This window comes from Lethenteron reissneri, chromosome 16 (genome assembly GCF_015708825.2).
Source record: "Lethenteron reissneri isolate LAM-NWPU_2019-01 chromosome 16, ASM1570882v1, whole genome shotgun sequence".
In the NCBI taxonomy this organism is placed as follows: Eukaryota; Metazoa; Chordata; class Hyperoartia; order Petromyzontiformes; family Petromyzontidae; genus Lethenteron; species Lethenteron reissneri.
In genome coordinates, this window is record NC_083794.1 from 14912676 (window position 1) to 14939319 (window position 26644).

The 26644-nt window shown below is 51.3% G+C and overlaps 2 protein-coding genes across 6 annotated transcripts; both read right to left on the reverse strand.

Annotated features, from left to right (window-relative positions):
- Positions 1 to 1296: 1296 nt before the first annotated feature.
- Positions 1297 to 18647, reverse strand: LOC133343062 (nuclear pore complex protein Nup98-Nup96-like). Of its 4 annotated transcripts, none has more exons than XM_061552524.1 (19): positions 18479 to 18646; positions 16717 to 16839; positions 15054 to 15251; positions 14253 to 14401; positions 13084 to 13191; positions 11849 to 12035; positions 10951 to 11141; positions 10471 to 10602; positions 9996 to 10137; positions 9795 to 9881; positions 9227 to 9352; positions 7977 to 8092; positions 7016 to 7254; positions 6476 to 6631; positions 5926 to 6206; positions 5166 to 5279; positions 4637 to 4775; positions 3981 to 4158; positions 1297 to 3444 (listed from the first exon to the last, which is right to left on the reverse strand). In XM_061552524.1, exons 2-19 carry the CDS (start codon positions 16802 to 16804, stop codon positions 3316 to 3318), a joined length of 2760 nt encoding a protein of 919 aa, XP_061408508.1. In that variant the 5' UTR covers positions 16805 to 16839; positions 18479 to 18646; the 3' UTR covers positions 1297 to 3315. The 4 variants fall into 4 exon arrangements, with proteins under 4 accessions (XP_061408508.1, XP_061408509.1, XP_061408510.1 ...); XM_061552525.1 differs by having other exon boundaries at positions 18525 to 18640; XM_061552526.1 differs by lacking the exon at positions 18479 to 18646 and adding an exon at positions 17212 to 17352.
- Positions 18648 to 19809: 1162 nt separating this feature from the next.
- Positions 19810 to 26641, reverse strand: LOC133343063 (WD repeat-containing protein 55-like). 2 transcript variants are annotated; one of them, XM_061552530.1, is made up of 9 exons: positions 26597 to 26641; positions 25977 to 26154; positions 24300 to 24637; positions 24018 to 24118; positions 23405 to 23492; positions 22568 to 22747; positions 21963 to 22062; positions 21496 to 21665; positions 19810 to 21192 (listed from the first exon to the last, which is right to left on the reverse strand). In XM_061552530.1, the coding sequence occupies exons 2-9, from the start codon at positions 26046 to 26048 to the stop codon at positions 20829 to 20831; spliced, it is 1413 nt and encodes a 470-aa protein (XP_061408514.1). In that variant the 5' UTR covers positions 26049 to 26154; positions 26597 to 26641; the 3' UTR covers positions 19810 to 20828. The 2 variants fall into 2 exon arrangements, with proteins under 2 accessions (XP_061408514.1, XP_061408512.1); XM_061552528.1 differs by having other exon boundaries at positions 24300 to 24664.
- Positions 26642 to 26644: the final 3 nt, after the last annotated feature.

Below are 26644 nucleotides of genomic sequence, written 5' to 3' on the forward strand. Positions count from 1 at the left end.
GGAGTTGGTTCCACCCGAGATGTTTACTGCATCGCCCGGTATACAGGAGGTCGTGGGTTCGACACGGACCCTGACGCCTGTATGTCTGCAGTTTGCGTGTCTCTCCTCCCTTGTTGATTTTTCTCCGGATCCCTCGGTTTCCCCCTCCACATTACTGAACACGCGCTTAGAGTATTTGGCTGTTATAGATTTCCAAGTGATCAGTCACCTCGTCGAGGCATAATTTGTGATGGCCAGGTCGCTTCTGAAAAAGAGCGACATAGCTCGGTGGGCATTACCTGCTGCAATAAACGTAGTTCGTAGTTCGTGTCTCCAATGCGCCAAGCGAAGCCGCGGCCCCGAGTTACCCACTTCCCCGTCTCCCTCTTCGTGCTCTGCTCAGCGACTCGGCACGCACGAGACGCCCTTACGGAGCCGGCCGGTGGCCGCGCAGGCCCCGTAAAGCGGTGAGGGTTGGGGGTTCACGCGCACACATCGCGCAACTCCCTTTCTGTGGAAGTCGAGGACGTGCCGCTGGCTTGCCAGGAGAAGGCGGTGCAACAAAGTGCGGACTAACATCACACGTCCCTTGTGAACGGGACAGAGCGGTGTTTCTCACTCATTTCCAGAGGGGGGAGCCACTTTCACCGTGAAGACATCAGTGCGAGGGCCGCCACACATTGTAAACAATGTAAAGCATTGGATTTGACAGCACGCTGATGGGGCGTCTTCACGTGCTGTATTGTCGCGGGCCGCGCGTCAAGTGGCCGCACTAAAGGCTAACAGGGGCCGCCAGTGGCCCTCAGGCCTTGCAATGAAGACCACGGGGAGAGTGAAGCCCCACATCCCACGAGTGGGCTTTTTTACAGGTACTGCGGCTTCTTCACACACGGATACTCATTGAATGGCTGAACATATCTGTATATAGAGGACTGCAGAGCTTGAGAAATTGACGCCCGTTCTGCGCTTGGCTGCCTCCCAAGCTTGTCTGTGTGACTTGTGGGCTGATGCGTCTCTTCGTCACTGTTGCAGAGACACGAATACAAACCCAGAGGCTTGCTTTTGATAAAGTGTTCCCGCTTCGTGCTGTTCAACCATCTCCACCAGCCGTGAGATACGGAAGGGGGCAACACAACTGAACATCAGTCGCTCCCGAATGTTTTTCTATGCGGTCTGCTCTCCCGCTATGACCACACCATCCACATGTACCCACCATCGCACCGCCACCACCATCAATAGACACCATCTCTCGCACCACACATGTTGCACCACCACTCCACAGCACTTCCATGAAAAACTACCACCACCATTGCCGCATCTCGCCACTTTATTGATGTGTAAGACACTTCACATTTATACGGGACCCCCCCCACCCCTTCCAAAATCCTCGATTTATACCTCACTCCCCGATAGGCGGAGAGCATAAAAATACTTAAACATGCGCGCGCATTGTTCAGCAACACGACGATGGCCGATGTATCGCGCATAAACAGCTGAAAGAGTTGCCACCTCTCCGGGTTTGCCCCCTCGGTACAAGTCTGAGAGTTGGCATCTGTGTCCGGGTGGCAGCAGGAACTGATTCGCACGCAGCTCTTGTACCGGTATTGTTTAACCTTTAAATATATCAGCGGGTTTGGTTTGTACTAAAGGTGGCAACCCTAAAGTTCACGGATGCAAGTGCAGCAGCTGGAGGGGTGGGAGGGGGCCAGAGGCACAACCACACGGCCCAGGAGCAACTGCATGCATGGAGCACGTGCCAGGTTCATCCACAGTCCGGTTCTCACGACACACGCCGTTCTGCCTTGCTACGATTACCAATCGACCGACTCCACGCTGCACACGTCCCGACGGTAGCAATGAACACGTTCGCGTCCACGTCTTGCCCAAGCGATTTAGACACTCGATTCTTGCTACGTCGCTTGGGGCTTGTCTACTCATCATCGGGCACGTGCAGCGCATCAACGGCTTCAACTTGTATGTTCGAACGGAGCCGATAAAGCGTGTAAAAGCAGACCGAAGTGGGTCGTGAGGAGTGATGTCTGCGAAACCTTGGGTTTCACGATACAGGCTGGATGCATGCTACACATCACTTGCTCCGGTCACACCTGGCGAGGGCAATTTACAAACTCCGGCCCGGATAGCTGCGATTCGTGACACCGGTGGCACCGCCAACCGCCGTGAACACAATTCCATTACGTGGTCTTAGAAAACATTCGCGCAAACGCCAACATTCGCTCCTCGCGTACGACCGTAAACTTTAACGTACCCAAGTTAGACGCCTTCAACAATACTTACAGAGTAGTGTGAGCTCAGTAGCAGTGCGAGGTTAGTGTGTTGTGAAATGAGTGGTGTTAGGGGAGTGGTTTAAGAAAAGTTGTAAAGGATTACTGGAGTGAGATGAGCGTGGAGTAAGATTATAGTGCTGGTGGGCTGCGGTTTGGTGAAGAGTGCTGAAGAAAAGTGAGCAGCAAGAGTGGTGTGAAGCACAAGCTGTGAGATGAGAGATGCGAGTTTAGAATTGTGCGATAGGAGTGGCGTAAGATGAGTGGTGTGGTGTGAGAGGTGCGAGACGGTGTGACGCGAGTAGTGTGACGTGATGTTATGACGTTTTCCCATGCTCCCCCGTGGCATTACAGGGAGATCTGAACACATGAGTGTATGGACCTGTGCCTGTCTGTGTGCACATCAGTCATTGAGCAAGGGCTGATCTAAGCGCAGTTGTTGACGATCGAGCGTGATGGTGCATCAACACTACCATGCGCCATGCAGGGAATTATTTCCCACTGAATATTTTCTGGGTCGCTAATATAACCGCAGTAGGCGTGCGACAGGTATCCACAGCAATAGCGAGAGGGACACTGGATGTGGCGTTCCAGGTCGGTGTGGACATATTTTACGGGTTGCCGATCCAGACGGATTCAGCTGAAATTACCCGGTGACACGCTGGCACAACCGGCACCCACACAGCCGCCCTCAAGCCAGGTCAGGCAGCTCTGCGGGTGCCACTCGCTGCCGACCACAAGCAGTCACGACCTCGCGTCCGAGTGAAACAGATTTTAACTTATTTATTAAGTCTATGTTCGTTTACTCCTAATAATCACTAGCATCTCCCTCAGCGGGGGCCACTTACCATGGACCAACCCCCCCTCACTTGAACATTCAGTGAATTTGTTTAGCTTAAACACTTAGGTGTACTGTTATCTTAACAGAGGTGGCGTCAAAAGCTACCTCTACAGTTTGTTCCAGTTAAGTTTTCTGAAGGGATCTTTACCTGCCGAAGCTAAGATTGCTTATCCCCTAAGGGCTGCGACTAATGGCCTATGCGGGAGACTGTTGCTATGTCTGCCCAGCGTGCCAAGCCCTCGTCAACCCCTCCGCCACTCCCACCACCAGCCGTCTCTCCTCTTCCTTCTGCTGCTCAATCTCGTCTTCTATGGCGAGACCGTAAGCAGAAAAGTGGTTCACCTGAACGCGCACACACACAGAAGCGCTCCCGTCAATCCACTGCTGGATGCGGACCTTCCTAGTTCGTGCAGGTCGTAGGGGGATCATGCGATGCAGACACACGTGAGCAATTACGTTGAGGTGTTTAATTCAGATATCAATTACAAACCACAATAGGAATGAAACTAATTATTTGTTAGTTTCATTTCTATTTTCAACAAAGCAAACGCAGAAAAACCGAACGAGGATACGTAGATTCGCTGTGCTTGGCAAGGGATCAAGAGAACAACATTGGAGTGGTCTCATGAAGCAGAGGAGAGAGATTAAAAGAAACAAGAATAGAGAGATTGACGGGGTAAGCCGATTAAGGAAGCAGCAGGTCAACAAAAGGGGACCCCCCCCGACCCCCCCCCCACCCCCCCATGCCTTCTAACAGACAGCCAGGGAACCCTGAGCGTCGGAGCCCCAAGATGTTCAATAACGTCCCTTAATTGGAATATGCGCGCAATTTAGATGCTGCCCATCTGCGCGGGTGGCGACGGCGATCGTGCCGATACCTCGAAGACCCAGGAGCCGCTCTCGGGCCGGTACTCGAGGAAGCGCGCGCCCTGGCGCAGCGCCGCCTTCTCCAGCCGCGCGCCGTACTCCATGCGCTGCAGCCGCTCGGGGCTGCGGATCGGCGTGCGGCTCGTCTTGTCCGTGGGCCACACCCCGTCCAGCGTCACCTCCGCTCGCCTGTGCACCGTGCGGGCAGAACCGTGCACAGTAGGGGGGGACGGGGTGGACAGATGGAGAGGAGGCAGGGCACAAGAGTGAGGCCCGGTCAATGCGATTGGCAGAAGCATTATAACAACACCAACGGCCATTCGCAACTAAGCGGTGGATGACGTCACCACGGCGCTTGTGCCAGGCTGTGTAAGCCTTAACGTGTACACATACACACACACACGTCTTACTGAAACAATTCGTGCACTGCAAGTTAGTCGTGAACGTGCCAAATATGTTCGCCTGCGCAGGTTGAAGGCGGGGAGCATGAAAGCGAGAGCGCAGAACCGCAGTAGAACATCGGATTTATTGAATTTGCTTCATAAAGGCCACAGTGTTGTCAACGAATGCGTCGAGTTGACCGTGTGAATGCGTTCAGCAAGACTGATCGTGTGGGTCGCCCGGTTGTGCTGTGCCGGCAACGCGAGTGCCGGCGATGCCCACCCACCTGTTGAGGCCCTGGCCCACGCGGGGTTTGCTGCCGTCGTCCGGGTAAACAATGACCTCCTTGCGGCGGATGTGCACGATGGCGTCCAGGTCGAGCCCGCTCACGTCCATACGGCCGGGGAAGAGGATCGAGCCGTAGCCTGGCACAAGCACCGCTCCACGTGAGTGCACGACCTGCTTCCGCAAGATCACCTCCCCACACTGAACTCCCCTCACGGATTCCTCCAACCATTGTGAGGATTAGGTCTACCGAACTGTTTCGTGTCATCCAAAGTGTTGAACCACCGTAACTCAAGTCAAAAACAACACGCTCACTCAACCACTCACACACCCAGCGACCTGCTCATATACTCACTCTCTCATCTACTCACCTTCTCACCCACTCCCTCTCTCATTCACTCACTGACCCACCGATGTACACATATTAATTTTAATGTTTGCAATTTTACCTTAATACAGCACCCCGAAGCAGCCTGCCTATTTTCACGGACGATGCAACGAAAGATTTAACATTTTCTTTAGTTCCTTACCAACGCGTCCGATGACGAAGTTAGTGACGGTGCAGACCCCATCCTCGTCCACCATCCTCCCCAGCTCCTCCAGTGAGGGGATGGTGAAGTACCCGGCCCGAGTCAGCACCATGCCTGCCCGGCACGACACACAAACACACGCTTTACGGCACAAGCCGGACTGCACTGCGCCAGTTTTGCGGTCATCTTCATCATCATATCGATAAAAGTCAACTTGTAACACGCCGTCGCATGGCGTTTGCTCGCTCTCGCAGAGAAAGACCGACTCTGAGGCGCGAAGACGAATCATAGTCGAGCGGAAGGGCAGCAGCAGCCAGGCAGTGAGGTGGTGCCACATTCCCCCTCCCCCTAAGCTCTGAGATCCGCTATATATTAAGATGCTATCGGCCAATTCATGAGTGTTTACACATGGGAGAAAATCGGAGCGCCCAGAGAAAAACCACGCGATGCAAACGGCAGCCGAAGCAGTAGCAAGCCAGTGGACATCCAGTGTGGTAATGGAACGATGAAATCAGCTCATGTGCAGGACAAAGATGAACCGTTGCATTACAAGACCACTAGAGGTAGTGATGGCTTGGGGAAGCCTACATCTGACATTGAATAGACCATGACCGCTCATGATAATGAAAGTGGTCAAATTAGTCTTGACCGGGTCTTGGTCAAAATTAAATCACAAATCCAATCCAACGAGCAACTTCACACACGACTTTTGCAATCTCTCTCACCCATTCGAAAGAGGACTTGCAGCATTATCTCGTACCTGCGGGGTGAGGCTGCTTCTGGGTGTCCCGCTCTCTGCTCTCTTGCTCGCTGCCCCACGCGTCCTTCGAGCTAAACTCTCCCACCGATCCATCGGGGGAGCTCAGACCGTTGCTGTGGCAGACAGCGGGACCGTTGGTCGGACCGGGAGAGTGCGGGGGCGAGTGCTGGGGGCCCGTTCGTGCCTCACGGAAATTTGTCCCACCACCATCGCAACCACCACCCAGCTTGCCATCCACCTCATCGTGGTGGTCTCCCTCCTGGTGTCTCTCCTGCGAGGGGCTGCTCGTGAACACAAGAGCGGAAACGGCGTGGCATGTTGATCTCCAAAATTCAACCACGGAAATTCCAAAAACAAGACGAAAGCTATTCAGCAGTCGGTCTGTATACATTATTTAAGCAAGAGATTAAATAAACATATGGAGACACGTGACATAATGCACTGTTTAAAAGGGCGACCTGGATTAATAATTTTTATGCGATGTACTCTGCAACGTCAATCTGGGCGACCAACGCATGACATTGAATTTGGCAGTGGTGGAGCTGTTTACCGCTCTGCCGGCTCGGGGTAAACGGACTGTGGGGCCAGGTCATCGGCTTCTTGATGGCGCTGCGTTGGCGAGGTGGCCAGCGGGGAGGACGGAGTTGGTGGAGAGGGAGGAGGAGGCGTCTTGGCCGCCACAATCACCAGCTTCTTCACACTCTTCCTGCGAGCGAAACACACAGCATACTCATCAACGCAAATAACCAAGGGTGTGGTTGTGTCTTCCTGTGTGTTGTAGCAGGGAGCGGTGGTGTAACGGTTAGCACGCTCCGCTACTAACCTGGCGACCCGAGTTTGAATCCCATTCACGGCCAACACCACTGATGATAATTTTAACTGGTCTTGGGCCTCCCCTGGGTCAACTCAGCCTGAAAATGAGTACCTGGTGTGGTGTGTAAACATCATCACCAGGGAGACAAAGGCAGCCGGGTGTAGCGCTGGCCACCCACCGCCTCTATGTGCCGTACCGGCCTTCAACAGTACTTGCTCCTACAACCTGTTAAGGCTATACGGGGGATCTTTGTCTTTTGTGTCTGCGCTGGCTCACCGTGGGGTGAATGTCTGCTGAGCCGCCCTGGCCTCGTCCTCCTCCTGCCCATCATCCCCGTTCAGGCCCTGCAGGTGGAGGGGTGCCATCTGCGTGCGTGGGGGCCCGGGGGTCGCCCTCGGGGCCCCTCCTGGCACCAGTGCCTTGGGCCGCACGCGCGCAGTGGCGCGGGGGGACAGGCGGTAGTGGCTCGGAGTGACCAGTGACTTCTGCGTCGTGGAACTCGTGGGCTTCAGCAGCTGCCGAGACACGGGACGGCGAGAGGGAACAACGCGCGAGGGTCACACCAGCCGTACCACCTTGTGGAACGTCAGCAGTGCTTGTTCTTTGAATAGACCCATGCCTGCCAAAGGAATGTGGAATTTCTACCCCTGGCTCAGGGCTGTAAACAGGAGATAAGCACTGCCCATGTTGGTTTTTGACATGACCCAACTCTTTACATATATCCCAGGTAAGGTGCAAATCATAATATCAAATTAAACAAATCTTGGTTGCATATCTGAACCTCCAAAATATGGGAGGTTGCCCCAGTGTTATATTGAAATGCTTTGAGTGGAACACAGTAATGGGGGTTTCATGAAATTGCATGTGACTGGGCAGATGTGAAGCAATGGTACATTAATCATTGTTGAAAATATACGATACATGGATAAAATTGTGCATAGAAGAATAAATCACACCATATGCACAGTATATGCCTATGTTACGATCGCAATACAACTAAGGCCAATCGTGCAAACGGGATAAACTCAACGAGAACCAGTACAAACGAGACGGTTAAAACAACACAAAGAGCAAAATCTGAATCCCGATCGCAAACTGTAATAACGTATCGAATCCCGTGGGGGTAAGGTGGTGGTGGCACCGAGCAAATATCATCACGGGTGCCACACACAGGCACCAAACCCTCAGCCAACACCAATAGCCCCTGCCCTGGGGCGTCGCGAGTGCCGACTCTGACCTGCTGCTTCTTGGCGAGGTCAGAAGTGGGGTTGCTGAAGAGTGGAGAGTCTCCGAAGGGCGACAGCGCCAACGCCTGCACCTGCTGTTGCACCTGCAGCTGCTGTGCATTAATGTCTGCACGCATTGACACAAAGGTGAAGATCCCTCGTATAGCCTTCAAGATACTGTTGGGCAAGTGCTGTTTGCGAGAACCTATTACGGCCAGCACAGTACACGAAGGGAAGGGTTGGCCAGCACCACGCCCGGCCACCTTAGTCTCCCCAAAACTGATGTTAACACATGACACAGGTATTCATTTCAGGCTAAGACAACCTAAGAGAGGCCCAGGATAGGTTCAATAATTCGCCACTGTTATTGATCGCGAGTGGGAATTGAACTTGGATCGCCGGGCGATGCAACGCAGTGAGTTAATCAGTCCACACACAAATATCTGATCATTACTCCAGCCCCACTCAACCGGAATGCCTGTTCAATAGCCCGTTGTCATAACAGCAGTTCTGGAAGGTGAGTTTTACACGACATTACCGTTGCATAGCTGCTGTGAGTGTGTGCCCTGTTAAATTCAATCAGGACTGCTGGAACGTTAACACAGAATATCAGAGCGGTCAGCTCCCGCGAGTGCTGAGGACTTGTTTAGATTAATTGCGTCTTTGGCCATATCAAATAAATTAATCTCACGTAACACAATCCCATCTGCAATATTTGCTGCCAGCCCAGTTGTTTCCCTCTCATTGCTCCAGAGGACCTGACCCAAAATGCCACTGCCAGTCTCCTCACCGGCACTCAAAAACGAAGCCACATCGGCCCGATACTCCGATCTCAAATCCCTTCACCGGCTCCCAATCGGAGTCCGGACCAATGTCATGATCACAAAGTCCTCTTAAGACTTGCCAGTATCTGCCTCTCCACTCTTACTATATCCCCTCCACGCACTCTCCTGCCTCTCGTCCCTTACTCTATTCCCTTGAACGCACTCTGCTACCTTTCCCCTCTCACCTCACGATATTCCCTTCTTCCATGCACTCTCCGCTCCGGCAACTCAGAATGGAACTCCCTTCCCCCATGCCATCTTTGCTGTCGATTCCCTGCACCTGTTCGAGTGCCGGCTCGATAATTTCAATTTTTTACACTATGGCTGACTGCCCCTCGATATATAAAATAAATATGTCCACTGTTTGTGCATAGCGCGGTGGAGGTGCGGTCGCAATTACAGTGCTATGTAACTCCACATCGTGTTGCGTTGCTCACCAAGGGGAACAGAACTGTTCCCAAGCACAAGAGTGGGGTTGGAGGTACTGAAAGGGTTGCTGCTGAAGAGGCCCGCCAGTTTGGGCTGAGGAACGCCAAACAGCATGTTCTGTCCCGAGTTCATACCTGCCGCCAGACATGCGTACACACACACACACGCTTGGCACGTTAGGATGAGAGCTGGCAAGATTGGTCAATTAAGTTGACCAAAATTGTAACCAACTACCACTCTTGCGGTGGACGAATCAGGCCCCCTTTAAAAGTGGCGACCGGCCAGACATCCTGCCTCCTGAAAGCAGGAAACCCCCTCCAAGCCAAGACCAAGCGGGGCACGACCAAGGATGCTGGCGATGTCACCAAGCGCCGCCCGCCCATCACCTCCCGTCCGGCGGTACACGTGAGAAGAAAGGATTTGAGACCATTTTTGTTCAACAAATTTTGTGTTATCTGATTAATCGAGTAACCGAACTGATACTCAATTACTTCAATAATCAGATATCGATAGATTCTCATGCCTGCGCAGTGCAAAATCACTAACACGAACGTGCGGTACGCCGACGCGACTCACCGAACATGCCGGCAAGGGTGCCAGGCTGCACCCCTGCGTTCGGTTTGTTCTGCAAAATTCCAGATCCGCCGTTGTTGCTGGGAAACCCTGCAAAATCAAAGCAGTCCCGTAGCGAGCGCGTTAGTACCCGCCTATCGTGCTATGCTCTTACGCCGCAGCGTGGTGTGGAGACACACTCGAGCCCGGTTACGTGCTACTCACCGAAAAGCTGGCCGGACGCAGTGTTGCCGAGGGTCAGGCCGCCGGGCTTGGCGCAAAACGATCCCGTGCCGAGCGGTCCGAAAGTCGGCACGTTTGCCGTGGGCATGGAGAAGCCCGCCGTAGGTTTGTTGTGAAACAAACCCTGCATCACACGCAAGTAGGGGATGCAAAATAACCATTGGCGTCATTGTGGAGGATATACGTAACAAAATAGTATGCAATGTTCCATTCACATTACTGTCCCTACACATACAATGTCAGGAGAAATGTTTTACATCAACATGGGCCACACGGCCAACTGAAAGTCCAGTTTTAGCAACATGGTTTTGACATGCAGTGTCTCATCGGCAGTCAGGCTTGCTTGAACCAATGCTAGTGGGGGAGCTAACCGAACAGCTACACCTTTTGTCCTCATCCCACAGCTGGCAGGTGGGGGAGGTGGGCATGAAGATCTGGCAGTCTTGCTGATGCTCACCGAAGAAGAGTTGTTAAACAGAGTATTGTTGCTCGGGAAGAGCCCTCCGTTGGATCCGAAGCCTGTGGCAGTATTGCTGCCAGCACCGAAAATGCAGCCTTGCTGCACCGGCACGCTGTTTCCAAATACACCCTGCGCAAAGAATACACACAAAGGCAGCATTCTGTCACTCAACAGAAACATTCAGCAAAAGCATTGGGGCAGGGTTGTGCAAGTACAGATTAAAAAACAAAACCTTATCACTCATTATAAACACAAATATGCAGCCCCCAGCCACTCTACACTGTTCCAAGTGGCTGAGTCTGGAAGCACTGACTGAAAATGATGACTAATTCACCCCCATTACAGAACGAGGTTTTTATGGACAAGGATGGAATTTTGTTTGACGATTAAATATATACACATTAACTGCACATGACAATCACTGAATCACGAGCGTGGCATGGCCGGCACGGTTGTGAGTGCCAGTGCGGTGAGTACCGTAGTGTTGGTGGCGCCCGGCCCGAATCCCGAGGCCTGGAAGGAGAAGCCTTGTGCCGTCCCGCCCTGCGTGATGCCGCCACCGTTCATGGGCGCCACGAGGCCAAACGGCTTGGGGCCAAACACGCTGGGTGCCTGCTGCTGCTGATGCTGAGGTTGCCCAAACATGCCTGTGCCACCAGTCGTGAAACCTGTGTCAACCGTGCACACACACACACACCGTTAATGACACCACCAGCCTCGTCAGACCTTTGTCAATCTAATAAACTTGCAACTTAATAGAATTCACACGAATTCTTGCATTGAAGAGTTAAGCGGCGTTACTGCTTCAGGCATGAGGTGACTGGTAGATGTTTAAAGCTTAATTCAGATTAAAAAAATATATGGCATAGGTAAAGCTGCAGCGCATAACTGCTTACTCACAAAACTGCTGGCGGAAGAGTCTCCACTAGAGGGAGGTCTAAAGAGGCCCTCTATATGATATTTTGGCATATTCCTCTATGCTGGCCAAAAGTTTTGGAGGAAGAGTTCAGAGCACCCACACTTTACCCCACCAAACGTGACCTGGCAATCGAATAAGAGTGTACCCATTCAGAATGCCGAGGACAGTTGGATGGGAGATTTCATAAACTTGCACCATCGCTTCAACTGCCACATAAGGAAATGAAATTGAACCGATGACCTCTGCATTCCAATGTGCTAACGATCACACTATGGAAGCATCTCAATTTAAATAAATGGGGTGCAATTCCCAGTTCCATGCAATCTTCTTCGATCTTAACGAGCCATTTTATCACTCAGAACATCCTCTTCTCCTTCACCACATTGTGGCCCGACAGCAGGAGGTTGGGAAACATTTCTACCCAAACGCCGTGTGTGCGGAGTCACGTTCTCTTACCGGTGCCAAACCCAGCTTTTTGTCCAAAGGTTAGGCCTGTGCTGCCAGCGATGTTGTTGTTGTTGGTGCCCGTGTTGCCAGTGCCAAAGAGCCCTGAGGCCGTGGTGGCGTTGTTGGCGGGCGACATGAAGAGACAGCCGGCTTGTGGGCCCTTGCGGTTGGCAGCGTAGTCCTCCAACCGCAACTCCTGCAAAGGTGCAAGGTTGACACAGTCCAATTAGGTCTGGGGAATTGCAGACGATTCGTCAATAAAAAGTTGACTATTATGCTTGAGATACGCGTGTCGAATTGTGGGGGTAAAGTATTTGTTATTTCAGGTTCATGATAAATTATGTGTATTATTAGTAACAGAAATTAGGTTTGCATTTATGAAAAATTACGAGTTAATAGATTGTCATAATTCGTGGTCACAATTCTAATAGGATTCCATTGGATTATTCTTATGTTGTCCCAAGAATCCAATTCAATTAAACGAAAACCCAGAAATAATTGAAATAATGAATGTCGATTCCTGGGTCTCCATTCAAATCAATGGTATTTTGGTATGAATTCCAAGGCTCGTTAGTAAATGGAGTGCTTTGGCAAATCCCAAGAGAAACTCTGGAAATGCCATGATACCAATGCTTAAATGCTCTCATCACCAATCATAATGGATTACAACTTGGGCTGATAATTTTGTTTTTGTTATCATCGATATTCGCATACAAACATTTAACAAGATTCATTCAGATTGAAATGTCTTTACGCTGGCTGATGACTGGTACAAACGGGGTCTATATTTGCCTCTATGTAGGAATCTCGTGGAGGATGCTACTGGCTGTGCGATATTTAATTACGTATATATTGATTTAGACATTTGGACTACGGTGTCATATTCATTATAGAAACGTATACAGCACCGTGAATAGATTTTAATGTTTGTATAAGTGTCATTAGATTTTTATTTTGTGCCAACTGATCCCCTAGACACCCTTGCAAATTAGACGATTCATAGCAAGAGATTATCCAGGTGAAAAATTTGGTATTAACCAGCACTGCCCATCTATTTGCGTGGGATACACGGCCGGGGTGGAGGGTGGGTGGAGGTGTCACGTCAGCGGGACGTACAAACCTAGCCCAACGCTGTTGGATGCCGGTGAGGTCATCACTGAGCACCTGCCTGACACGTACCACACGTACCAGCCAGAAAAAGTATTTTTTTTATATCAAGTATGACAAAAAACATCATGCATCACCTCAAGCGACTTGGCCTCGTACTCCTTCATGGCAGTGATGCACTGGTGCTGGGTGGAGATCTGCGTGTTGAGCCCGTTCTTGATCATGCTGTCAGTGCCACTAACGGGCTACGCACGCACACACGCGCGGACACACACCATTAGCACGAGCTGCACAGGGCCACCTCCACTCAACCTTTATAGAACATGCCTTCATGATTTATCCAGTTTCAAATTATAACTGTTATTACGCTTGTTAACCCAGGGAAGCCTAAGTCTAAAGACTATTTTTAAAGAGTGTCCTGGCAAGTTTTCACAGTTGGGGGTGACGTTGCTAGGTATAATCCCAAATTGAGTGATTTGCAGGTAATGTTTTTGTATTGGGATGTTTAGCCAATACAAGTTACATTTAGTTTTTTTTTACTTTGCTTTCTTCCTTAAAATAACTTCCTGTGAATGACACGCAAATATAAAGAATGTTACAATTAAAAAGCTGTCTTGCCTTCACCCCCTTCATATTTATTCCTGTTGTGCCATCGGCATCATGACACAACGTATCCGTTTAGATCTCTCTCACAGCAATTAAACTCTTCATGTCAGAGAACGACCCAAGGAAGCGGATATCAAAGCTACCTCGGACATGCCTTCAAGTGATGTCTGATGCACATCACAGGAGGTAGCATGTTCCAACTCATCCTGTTTGTTGCAAGACATTCAAATCGATATTTTTACGTCTCAAGAGATATATATTTTCGAGGGATGTGCGGACCCAAATTTAATGGGGTTTTTTGGGCAGCCGCTAGTGATCTGGCCAACACCATTAACTCGGCACATGTGAGAACCTGGTTTAATCACAGGAAATCTGGTTTCAAACCAAATTTAGCAGTGCCAGCACGGTGCTCTGACCTCTTGAGCCACCTGGCAACCATTTCCAAAGGGTTGAATTCTTATATCCAGGTCTTAATTATTAGCCGCGTCCGTCTAGCTTGGCGACCTGGAAAATATTTATGTACCTAGAAACCACACACCTCTATATGCCTGCGACTACTAGTCACGAACTTACTCAAGAAGTCTTCAAGCGACTCGGAAAATATTCAAAGAGAATATAAGCCCCGGTTAGAGCCACTACACACACACAAACACCGTAACAAAGTACACCCTCACACCCACTGCTGTTGTCAACGACTTACGGTGAACTTGATGGTGGTGCCAGTTGGCGTCGCCGCACCGAACGGTGCCCCGAATACGCTGCCCGCATTCGCCGTTGCCACGCCACCCCCAAACAGGTTCCCGCTGGTGCCCGTGCCACCAAAAAGGCTCCCTGTGTTTCCGCCAAACCCTGAGTCCCCGACCACACGTCCGAGGTAGCGTTTTGTTATGAGGGTGCAATGCAAATAGTGTTCGCTAGTTAATAACATCACTACCGGTGTCACCACCATGAACAATCGACAACATCCCTGAGCCAGTTAAACATACAATTGTCATGTTTTCGAAGTTATTGTGATTGCAATGAATGTGCACGACGCACCGAGTCACGTGTTTGTGCAACCAAAGGTTTTCCTGCATATACATAACACAAAAATGTGAACGTATTTACTATATGTACAGCACAATACCTTGCCTAATATTATACAATAAATCACTCGTTATTAAACATTTCTGAGATCTTCTTTCTTCTTTGAGACTAAATACTGAATATTTTTCATTTAAAAAAATTGCGATTAATCAACACATTTTAAACAGGGTATAAGTTAATAAGGAAGCAGAAAGTTTCTATCTTGTAGCTATAAATATTGGCCATCAGGGAATTTAAAAGCTTTTTTTTCCAGCCATGCTAACAGCAGTGTTGCTGCTCAGCATGGTAAAGTACAGTCAAACAACCCATATTACTGAGATGGTGTGGGGAGGCCTACATCCAGCAGTGGATCAGTACAAGGCTGCACAATTTACTTTTACATCTGTGACAATGACGTATGCTGCTGCACACACACCTGTGAATGTGTTTGGCTTGTTCTGCCCAAACACACCACCCGTGTTCTGCTGGGCGTTTGAGAAGAGTCCCCCTCCTCCACTGGGGACGTTGCCAAACAGCCCCCCATTCGGAGCTGCGCCAAAGCCGAACCCTCCTGTTGTGCCACCCGTCGAATTGGCGGGCTGTCCGAAAGCACCACCTGTTCCAAACATCCCACCTGGGCACGAAAACAGACGCAAAGATGTATACACATGCAACGGTGCAGTGCAGAATAATATACTGCTTGAGACAAATTAAAAACTAAAGCTAGGGTGAGGAACCTTTTTCTGAGGACCGAATACGACGTTTAAATTCCTTTGGCGTGCAGTCACACGTTAATATACATCGAGACACTCCTCTAACCTCAAAGGGCACTTGAGTGACAGAGCACGCTAAAATTATAGTCTTGCCCAGTCAAAAGTATTCCCTTCATTTAGCTGGTTAGTGTGGCAGTGATGCTTGCAGTGATGGATACATTTCAAATTAAATTGTATTTTGTTTGACCAGATGAGATCCCGAGTGACCTGGGCCACCAAAATAAAATAAAATATAGCAATGAAATAAAATAGCAATAAATGTATATTGTTTGTGGGTCATTCTTAAGTGGTAGGCCTCCTATGGCTATGGGTTGGATGAAATAAAGTAGTGGGTTATATCTGGCACACAATCCACAGCTTCCCCATGCCTGAACTAACGACTTAAATGCTGCTGCTTCTGCACCAACACCCAGAGTAATATGAGGCTTCCCTTCCACGAGCCTACAGATATGGGGGAATACCTTAGCATCCCATCTTGAAGTACGTTTATTATACCTCCATGGCCGTACCTGGCTTAGACTGGTCGTTGTTGCCAAACAGACCCCCAGATGAGGACGACCCAAAGCCTGTGCTGCCGAACAAGCCACCACCGAACCCAGTGTCTGCCATATATCACATATGCAGTGGTGATATAATATTAGGAAGCACACACAGATACTGCCTGGACATCACTACTAGCTAGTGCTGCGCTACGCAGCTATGCAAGCCCTCCACCCCCCCCCCCCCTTTTTTGTCGTATGTGTCTGTGGGATCCCACACACGCATTTACGGCTCACCATCCCCGGGGTTGTGCTCCAGTCACCACTGCTGAATTGTTGGCAGCACGTGAAATTATAATTAAGATATGAATTAAAAGCCCGAGTTTACTTCGGCTAAATGGCTACTGAATGAAATGCATAATAAATTAACCTTCGTAATGTAATCGTGAAGTTTTAAATAATGAACACTGTCCAATTGCTTTTTGATCAGCATAAACTGGTTATGGCATGACATTTTAGAGGCTACTTCTAAATCTCAAACGCAATATCCATTCGTCCAGATTTTTATATTTACCAGCCCACTGCATTCACATAATGTGTTGATCGCCAGATGTACATTATGTTTTCAGACTGAACAGTTTAACTAAATGTCTGGACTGGGACAAAATGAGGGATGGAGTTTGGTTGTGAAAAGTGGCACAATAATAATGGATGCCACATAACTACCCTACCAGGGACAAGGGACAGAGAAGACTCAGGGACCAAGGAAGGAAAGAGACACAAGAGATGTAGTCATGGAAAAGAAAGAAACATTGGTGACTCAGGGAATGGTCGCTATGTCACTTACTTGTGCCGAAGGGCCCCGAGGGAGCGGCTAAGACGCCACTGCCTGCGCTGGTGCCGAATCCACTTCCAAAGGGTTTTTGTGCAAACATGGTCGCTCAGCGAAGGGGTTGTTTGCCTGCGAGCACTGAAAGATTCACATGCATAAAACACACATACTGTTAGGATAAACGATCCACCTTCAGTATATCACTCGCTTTGTTTGTGCAGACTAGTCACGTATCTACGCTACCTGCAACCAGGAAAATGTTCAGCGAGAATCAGGTCTACTGAAAGGTTCCCCAAGAGATATTATAATTCCCTTTCAATAAAGCAAACAACAATGGGACAAATGTACAAAATACTACAGTTCTTGATCCTATGCTTGTTCAGGGGGTTCTGTTTTGGGGTTTTGTTTTAAGATTATTTTAGCCAGTTAATGAGTGTTTATATATTTGAAAGAAAAACGGAACACCCAGAGAAAACCAATGCACGCAAGGGGGCAAGACCACCTCCGTACCGATGAAAACAGATGGGTATTAATCCATTTGCTATATTGACTTCTCCTGGTGAGCCAGGGTATGGCAACTCAACGCCCATGGGAAGGGAATTTCACGTGTGCGCCATCCACCAAACTTCGCCTCTACAGTGCTGCATTACACAGCCGAGCCCTGAGTCACGTCTCCCCTGATCTAGTCCCCCCAAGCCAGTCGGTATGCGTTTCCCTGATCCAGTCTCCAAGGATTTCCATAATGTAGTTCTCCCTGATCCAGTCCCCCATGATTCAGTCCCCCCTGATCCAATGCCCCTTGTCCAGTCGCCACGAGTACAATCTCCCTGACCAAGTCACTCCTAATCTAGCTCCCACTGATCCAGTTCCCCAATAATCCAGTCCCTCTGATACACTCCCTGTTCTCGTTCCCACTGATGATCCAATCTCCCTGATCTAGTCACCAACTGATTAAATCTGCCTGATCCAGTCTCCCTGATCTAGTCACCGACTGATCCAATCTCCCCGATCCAGTTTCCACTGATCCAGTCAGTCTTGAATCCCCCCCCCCCCTCTCCCGATCCAATGCCCCCGAACCAGTCCATACTGGTTCTATCCTGTCGCGACCGGTCTAGACCCCGCCTGCGGAAGATTGCGCAACGCCGCAGATTAATGACGCCACCCTCAACCTCGACCTCCAATGGCCATTGCCATGGGCAACAGGGACCCGGAGTCAGCTCGGGTCAAGGTCAACGGGTCAGGTCAAGTGAGGTCAGGTCACCCGGGTCCCGCATTGCAGCACGCGTTACATTAAATACAGCGGATAGGCAACACGCGCTCACGTGACGCAGCATTGCGAGCCACCATTGGCCGGCGGTAACGGGCTAGACCAATCGATCGCGATCTGTGCTTATCAATGCTAAGAATTGTAAAATTATATTGGCCGCGCATTCGCTATTAATACGAATAAAACAAACACTCGACATTCGTCATTAACACTGCCCTCGTTATACAAACACACAATAGGCGGCGTGACGCTTTAACGGCCCTTCACAGCGACACATCCTCTCGTCATAATATCTCGTCATAATCTCTCGTCGTGATAAGGGCCACTTGCCCGAGACGTCGCATATTACACACCATCTCCTCTTCAGGAACGAATATGAACGAGAACGAACGTGTGAAGTTCGTATTATGTACGCCTGACAACCTCAACCAACCTGCGCAGTAACCCCGACCGCCCCACACGCGCCACGCCATGTAAACACGAAACTTGACTTGGCGGCTCGACGCTCACCTTCTCGCGTGCTTGCGACGACTCGGGGGGGGGGGGGCAGCTTCACCTCCTCAAGATGCCTTGTTCGTCGCGTAACGGTGAGCAGGAGCGAGCGATGAGAGACCAGACCGCTCGTGGCTTCTTCTCGTCGTCGTTGTTGTTGTTGTTACTGAGCGCCTCCAGACACACAGCGCCACAGACGCGCCACGTGACCTCACCAAGCCCCGCCCCCTTACCCCCCAAAACCCCGCCCCTTACCCCCCAAAACCCCGCCCCTTTCATTAGAACCCCACTCCTTACCCCCAAAACCCCCACCCCTTTCATTAGAACCCCACCCCTTACCCCCCAAACCCCCACCCCTTTCCCCCAAAACCCCGCCCCTTTTCCTACAAACCCCGCCCCCTGTGCCCCCCCCCACACTACCCCCTCTCGGCGGCCTCCTGGCCGAGCCCGCCAGGGGGTCGTGACGTCACCGCGCTTTATCACACGTGACGCGGCACGTGACGCAGCACGGTCGTTGACATTTGTCATTTAGAAGGCGTTGTCGCGCACGGCGCTTCCCGCAGTCAAGGCTCATTATAATAATTATTATCATTATAATAATTATTATATTATCATTATAATAATTATTATATTGATAATGATTATTTTCCAATGAGACGGAGGGAGTTTGCGATTTGTGGTCGCTTTTACGTCGATCGATGAAGGAGGGAATGGCGTCTGAATCGCACGCAGCCAGGGAGACCACAACAAGAGGCGTCACGGCGGGGGGGGGGGGGACGTCACGGCGGGGGGGGGGTGTGACGTCACGGCGGGGGGGGTCACGGCGGGGGGGGGGTGACGTCACGGCGGGGGGGGGGGGCCCGCGCCTTACGAGGAGTTTGATGGCGGGGTTCAGAGACAACGCTCACCACCCCGATTATCTGGTGGTGATGCCGCTGCTGCTGCTGTGTTGGCAGTGATACACAGGCACAATTAACAACTATTCAGCACACTCGTCAACAGAACTGTCGCCTTCAAATAAAATATCTAACCAGGCGACGTTTCGGGCAAGTGACCCTGTGTGATGACACGTCACATGAGTTTAATTTCAACCCAAGCTGTACTTTAGAATGCGGAGCGAGGTTCGGAGATTCGGGGGCGAGCGCGCTGGGCATGAGTGCGCGGTGCGGGAAGAAGATTGATGCCGAGTGAATCATCATCCTTGACGACGCAACTATACTGTGTAGGGGTGCTGGGTCGGAGGGGGGCCCAGGGACAATTTATAAATTGGTGGAGGGGGGGGTCAACGACTGACCGATTTTCAAGTGGATTATCAAGTGGATTCAACCAGTCAACTGTCAAGATTCATAAGACGATGGGACACGGATGTTTTATTAAACGGAAGACGTCTGCGACATCGCTCGCATTCGGTGATGTCGTTGAAGTCCGGGAGCTCGTCCACGAAACTGCTCGATGCACAACTGAAGAACACGACGCGCATCGTAACCGCGACGCTGAAACCGACGCCGACCTCCTGGGCCCGACTGTTCCAGCGAACGTTCCGCCACCAAATATTCGCAGGAACATACAAAGCTGAAAGGGAGTTGACACGTTTTCTTGCCAACGACAACCACCTGCCCATCATCAACCAAGACGTCAACAGTCTACCTCGCCACCGACTCAAGTGCCCATCTCCCCTGGGATATTGGGATCATGGGGCGATGACGCACCCTGCCTCAATCGGTTTGCCTCGTGTTGCAGAGGTTCACGAATGGAATTCAGCGGCCGCCCTGATTAATACTGCGGGTTGTATCAATTATACAAAACACTATGCGCCGTCTGCTTCACTGTCGACGTGAAGAATCCCGTGATGTTATTTGCAAGGGTCAGCCACTGTGTCAGCGTCGTGGTCTAAATTTGCCAAATGTTAAGTGTGCAGCACAATCACTCAATTGGCACTATACAAAGCACTCAATGCAAATATTTCGCAGGACCCTCCTGACAAAAATAAAGTCACGAGCCTCAATGAGGCTTTCCTGGGTAAATAAACGTAAATAATCACATAATAGAAATAACACGCGTGCCGACCCGTTCGCTGCGTGACGCTAGTACACAACTGCCTACACGCCGATCGCCTTGTTCGCAACGTCTCGTGCAGTGGAAAAACAATACCGGCGCCTCTCGAGGTGCGCAGCGCTGTCTCGGCATGGCCCTGGCGCGGCTCGGTTGTGCAGTTGAGAAAGAGGCAAACGGCACCAAACAAAAGCGGTCCTCTACGGCCAACCCTCGCATCATCTTCACGCATCTCGACTCGCTCACAGTGTGTGCGTGACATCACAAACGTGTGTCTGGAGCTCGCAGTCCCGATTTCCCCCCACCACCCCCACCTTCAGTCCGAGTCATCCGAGTCATCCGAGTCATCGCTGTCGGACTCGTGCCGGCGCTTGCCGCCCTGCGAACTTTGCGGTGGCGCTGTCGGATCCGGCGCCCCTTCCAGGAGCCCCGCGAAGAAATCTTCGGCCGTGTCGGCCTTGGCATTGAGTCCGAGGAGCGGGCGGTTCTTCTGCACACGGCGCCGGTAGTCGTTGACCTTGCGCCGGCGCAGCTCATCTGCCGGCCAGAACTTGACGAGCTGGTCGTGCCCGCAGCTCGTCAGGAAGCGTCCATCCCCTGTGAGCTCCAGCGCCTCTATGGGGTCATTCCCATGCTGCCCCACCACGCCGAGCACGCGGTTTGGCAGCAGGCTCACCGCCCTGCACATGGTGGTGAAACAAAGCGGGCAGGGTGGGGTGAGCAGCGCACAAGTGCACACCATTCAAGAGCCGAATGGCTCACAGTGCTATACCAAATAAATGAAACGGAAACCGAAACCAGCGGCACGGCGCCCATGATTAGATTGACCTGCAAATCACAAGTGGAACACGGAATATAATGATAGGAGACGAGATTGGTGATGTGAGACACGGGCCAAGAGACACAGAACACATGGGACAAAGTGGAACATATGTGAGGTGCGGTATAAATGATGATGACGATGGCGGTGGTGGGGCAGGAACCTGATAATGCCGTCCATGCTGGCCGTGCACACTAGGTTGTCTGAAACGCGTGCCAGGCAGTCGACCGATTCGGTGCGCGTGGAGAACCGGTCGCTGACCGCGCCGAAGCCGCCCCAGTTGAAGAGCAGCAGCCAGCCCTCGCTCGAGCCACACACCACCTTGGTCCCCTCCTGCTCACACGTGCCACCACCACCGCCGCCACCACGCAAGCAAAACCACAACTGTCACAACCGCCACCACCATCAGGCAAGACACCACTGGAATCATTGGACGTCGGTCTGCAATGTAGCCATCGCGTGTCGCTCCGTGTCGCCCCGTCTCCCTACAGCTTTGTCCGTTTCATTTTTGTAAAGACTGTTAATTCAAACTAAAATCTGATTTCACACAGCGCCATTCAACCCGGCCTCTCGAGTCTTCACCCGGACGAGAAGCAAAACCCCAACAACGCGGTGTCACGGCGCGCTCACCTTGACAATGGCGATGGAGGTGAGGTCGCAGTCCTGCACCTCGGACTTGACGTCCAACCTCCGGCGCCGCACGTTGAAGGCGCACAGCGTCCCGTCGCCGCTGCTCGCACACGGCGATCGTGACAGCGGCCGTCACGCAAAGCCTCACAACACGGCCTCGCCAGCGACACTTCAACACTTTCAAGTGATTTTAAGAATCACAGTTCCACCATAGCGCACAGTTCTGCATAAAGCAGAAGTGACATCTTGACTTAATTTTATTTTTTAACCTAAGTGACTTCACCGAAAGACGCAAAGAACAGAAGTGACATCATCGCAGTGATGAATTAAAACTGAAATGACATCACGCGAGCAGTTTGGTGCTTGTTTACTCAAATATGTGTAGTTCAGGTCGTTTTTCCCCGTTTACAGTTATCAATGCACGTGTCTTGTCAGTGTTTGTGTGTACAAGTGGATGTGTGGTACTGGCCAGGCGTGGGGGTTTTTGCCACTGTGTTGATCCGTGAGGTCGCATATTTAACATTATTTTGGCACAGATAAGCTATATGCTCTGCTTGACTGAAGCGGAAGCGCTAAGGATGCGGGCGGTGGCCGTCCCCGCTCACCTAGTGGTGAGCAACGTCCTCTTGTCATCTCCCACGACCATGCTGCTGACGAAGTCGGTGTGCTCCAGCTGCTCCATGACGTATGTCCCCTGGCGGAAGTCCCACACGCGCACGACGCCATCGTCGCCGCCTGTCGCCGTCAGGTTCTCGTCGATCACCGCAAGGCTGTAGATGGCCGAGCTGCGTGCAGCCGCAAAGGTGAGAGACGGAGGCACGAGGGGAGAGCGAGATTAGCGACGCCGGAGCGCGACCTGCTGAACGATGCCGAAGCCTGACCTACCATTGCGCAAATCGTCTCCTGCTGTGAAGTCTGTCAGGGCGTGCCGGGCGGACTGGTTTGCCTTGCACATGCTGGAGGAGAACGCCGTTACATGGCTCTGTGGCTATGTGAGCTGACGTCCACTCATACATAACATTCACGCATATATGTATGTGTTTAATTATTTTGTGTATCTGCTGCTCTGTGTAAAAGTATTCACTAAATACCATGAAGCACAGTTCTGCCATGAAACAAATTCCTGAATCCTCTACGCAAGCCCTATCCCTAACCAAGCACTAACTTCAACATTTCTTACCATAACGCAGTCTTAACTCCAACACAGTGCGAAATAATGTTTATTTAGTTTTATATAAAGCGTCATCGTTTGTTTAACCCAAAAAACCTCTATTATGTGTCATCATTTGTGGAAATCCTATCTCTCACGATCACTGAGAAACCGCAGACAGGAGCTGGTAGGCAGCAGCCAGGCGGTGAGCAGGTGCTACCAACATTTTTCAAAGCTCTGTGGTCCTACATATGTATGAATGGTTTCAGCCAATGATTGAAGGGCCACTCACTCGTGAGCCTTCTGAATCCTCTTCACCAGCTTGCCCTGCTCCACGTCGAACAGCAGCACAGACTTGTCCTTGGACACGGAGTAGAGCTCTGCGGGGAAAGGCGGCAGATGTGACGCACGGCTCACGAGGGCCAGGAAGGCACGACGCCCATCGATAAACGCCCTGGGTGCGCGTCACGCAACCAACACATTCGCGTGCGTAACACTTCCCGCCCGCACTGCTTGCCGCACGCACACATACTCTGCGCGTTCACGGAGCGGTGGCGCAGTGGTTAGCGCAATGCGCTATGAACCCGGCGACCCACATTCGATTCCCCACGCATGTGCCAACATCAGTGGGGAATATCTGAACCGGTTCAGGGCCTCCCGAGGTCAACTCGGTCTTACACGAATCACCGGTGCCGTGCGTAATTTAACATCAGCACTGGTGGGGAGACAAAGGCGGCCGGCTGGCGTGGTGCGAGCCACACCACCCCCTCGTAAGTATGCCGTGGCCAACCTTCAAAGGTGCCACTCGCCATCAGCACCTGCCCCACCTCGCCTACATGGGCTACGCGCGAGACATTTGTCTCTGCACGTGTGTGCGTGTGTGCGCTTGTGTGTGCGTGGCATACGGGCGCCGTCGTCGGAGAAGGCGAGGCCACGGCACGCCTTGCGGTGATGTCCCGAGGACCACAGCTCGCGCGTCTCTCCCTCCGTGCATGAGTACGAGTACCTACGCACGCAAACATGCACGACCACGCGCTGATGGAAATACATCGGCTCACAAGGGCGCAGATGCCAAAAGACCATGTAAAATTGCTTTAAAGTCTGGTGCATGGAGGGTGTAGGCAGGGAGTGGGGTATGGGGGGGGAGGTCACAGGTCAGAGGAAGAGTCAGCAGCAGCCTCACTCACAGGAAGATATCTCCGTCGAGGTCGCCCACGGCCATCACGTCGCGTGACGGGTGCATGCACATGGTGGTCGGGATTGCCTCCAGTTTGATGTCCTCTGGCGCCTCTCTCACACGTGGCTCTTTGGGAGGCTCCTCTTCCTCCTCCTCCTCTTCATCTTCCTCTTCCTCATCACTATCGTCTGTATCTTTATCCGGCTTCTCATGCTCCTCTCTGTAATCACCGCCATGAGTCGTAAGATCGGCTTCTAAGCTGGAGGCATCAGTCACGTGCTGCTGCTGTTCATTCACAGCCCCCAGCGTCTCGCTCGGCTCCGGGTCGCCCTTCTCCTCAGCGGGTTCCTTGAGTGGGAGACATGTGACTTCGTCCTGTTGGGACACCATGTATGGACAGCAGGAAATAAACAGAACCAGACTAAACGTCCAGAACTAGGCCAGTTTAAAGATATTAGTTTTCAAACCAGACTTAAATATAGCTCACGATTTTCATTATTAGCCAAGGCAAAGCGTTCCATAGCTTGGGAGATGCACTGGCAACCCCCCGATCAGCTCAGCAAATAATAATTGACCTTGGAGTACTGAGAAGGCCATCTGAAGATATCAGGGACCACGTTGGTCGATAAAGATGGATCAGTTCCTGTAAATATTGCAGATGTTAATCGTATCTGCAGTTCACCAGCTCTAGGGTCAAGCAAATGAGCGGCGTAATCACTCACAAGTTAATCTCTAATCTTATTCTTTGGGTCTTTCGGTAAAGTCACGTAGATAGATTTATAAGGGCACGGGGTGACCAATAATGTCTGAATTGGTCTGTAATAAGGCAGGCACTGATAAGGGGTTAACAGGTATGCAATTTCAGTAAAAGTGAGTCTGGAGAAAGGAGGGGGATCCAGTCATATCTTGCATACCACCCCTGTTGAAATAGGTCGTTGTTCCAATGTCCATACTTCACCACACTAGTCAGCTCGCGGTGAAGGGGTGCAATCAAGGAACGGTTAAGCTATCACTCGTCACTGAGGTGAGCCACGGCTCAGCGCGGTTGGCTACGTACGGTGCGAAATAAGTTCTACATACATAAAAATAGTTCAACACATTGGCCAATAACACTGGCCTTAACATTAGCGCTTCTCCACAGCACACAGGATGTGCCAAGGATCATTGCCCAAAACGTCGCCGATTATATATTTGATATTGACGAATGTGCTGAGTGTTTGTTAATTGTGGTTGTGCACCACTGCCAAAGCAGCACCAGCAACGCCAAATAATGTAATCACTGTAGTTCATGGCGCAGTGCGCTAACCACTGCGCCACCGCTCCAAGCATAAACAAATGCTGTAGTAAAACGCAGACTGACCCACGAGTCTGATTGTACGAGCCAACACGTTGGCTGCTGATGTTACTCAAATGTATCCATAAGACATGCGGTTAGGTGATTACACTACTCAACATCATCACAGCCGGGGGCCTGTGCCTGTACAATGGCCATCGCTGGTCTGAGCACGTCGGGTGCGATGGACACGAAAGGAATGAATGAAGAATGTTTTGCATATAGGAACGAAGACGTGAGACCACCACCATGACATCAGCTCTGCTCGGTCCCCGCACCTGGAGGAGCAGGGGGGCACTGCCCCCCCCCCTTCCCGCAACCCCCTAGATAAGAGACACCGCGCGCCAGCCTTACCATGGTGACCCCGGGGCACGAGGCAGCAGTAGTCGGGGTGACATCCAGGCTCAGGGAGGAGAGGTGCGGCATGACCTCGCAGGGGTGAGGAAGGGTGACGAACGCCGGCGCGGTAGAAGACGTCTTGAACGGAGCCGGCTCCACGTGGCGGTGCGCAACGCGAGGTGCCGGAGCAACGCTGCCCGAGTTAAAGAGCAACACGTGGGTCAGGTCAGGGGAGATACAAGTTGGAGTCAGGATACGGTCAGTTAAGTCAGGATTGGTGTAAAGCTAAGGGTTAGTGTTAAATACTGCATTCGAGGTTATGGTCAAAATGTTGTAGATAGGTTATATTAATGTTATCTTAGGGGTTAGTGTTCAGTTTGATTGAAGGTAGGCTAGTGTTAAGTTAGGGTTAAGTAAGGTAGGGAGGGTTAGCGTACGGGCGGCCGCTTTAGGTTAGGATGAGTGATTACGGATAGGCCGTTAGAGATACTGTTCTAGTTAGCCTAGGGTTAGAGTTAGGTTCGATGTAGAGTCAAGTTGTGAATTACGGCGAGGTTGAATACAAGTTAGTTAGTGTGAGTTAGCAGTTAAGCTGAGATTAGTGGTCGGGGGGGGGGGTAGCGTTAAGAGCTCACCTCGACGGCTTCGACTCCCACCCTTGCTGCGGTGTCCACTCCACGTGG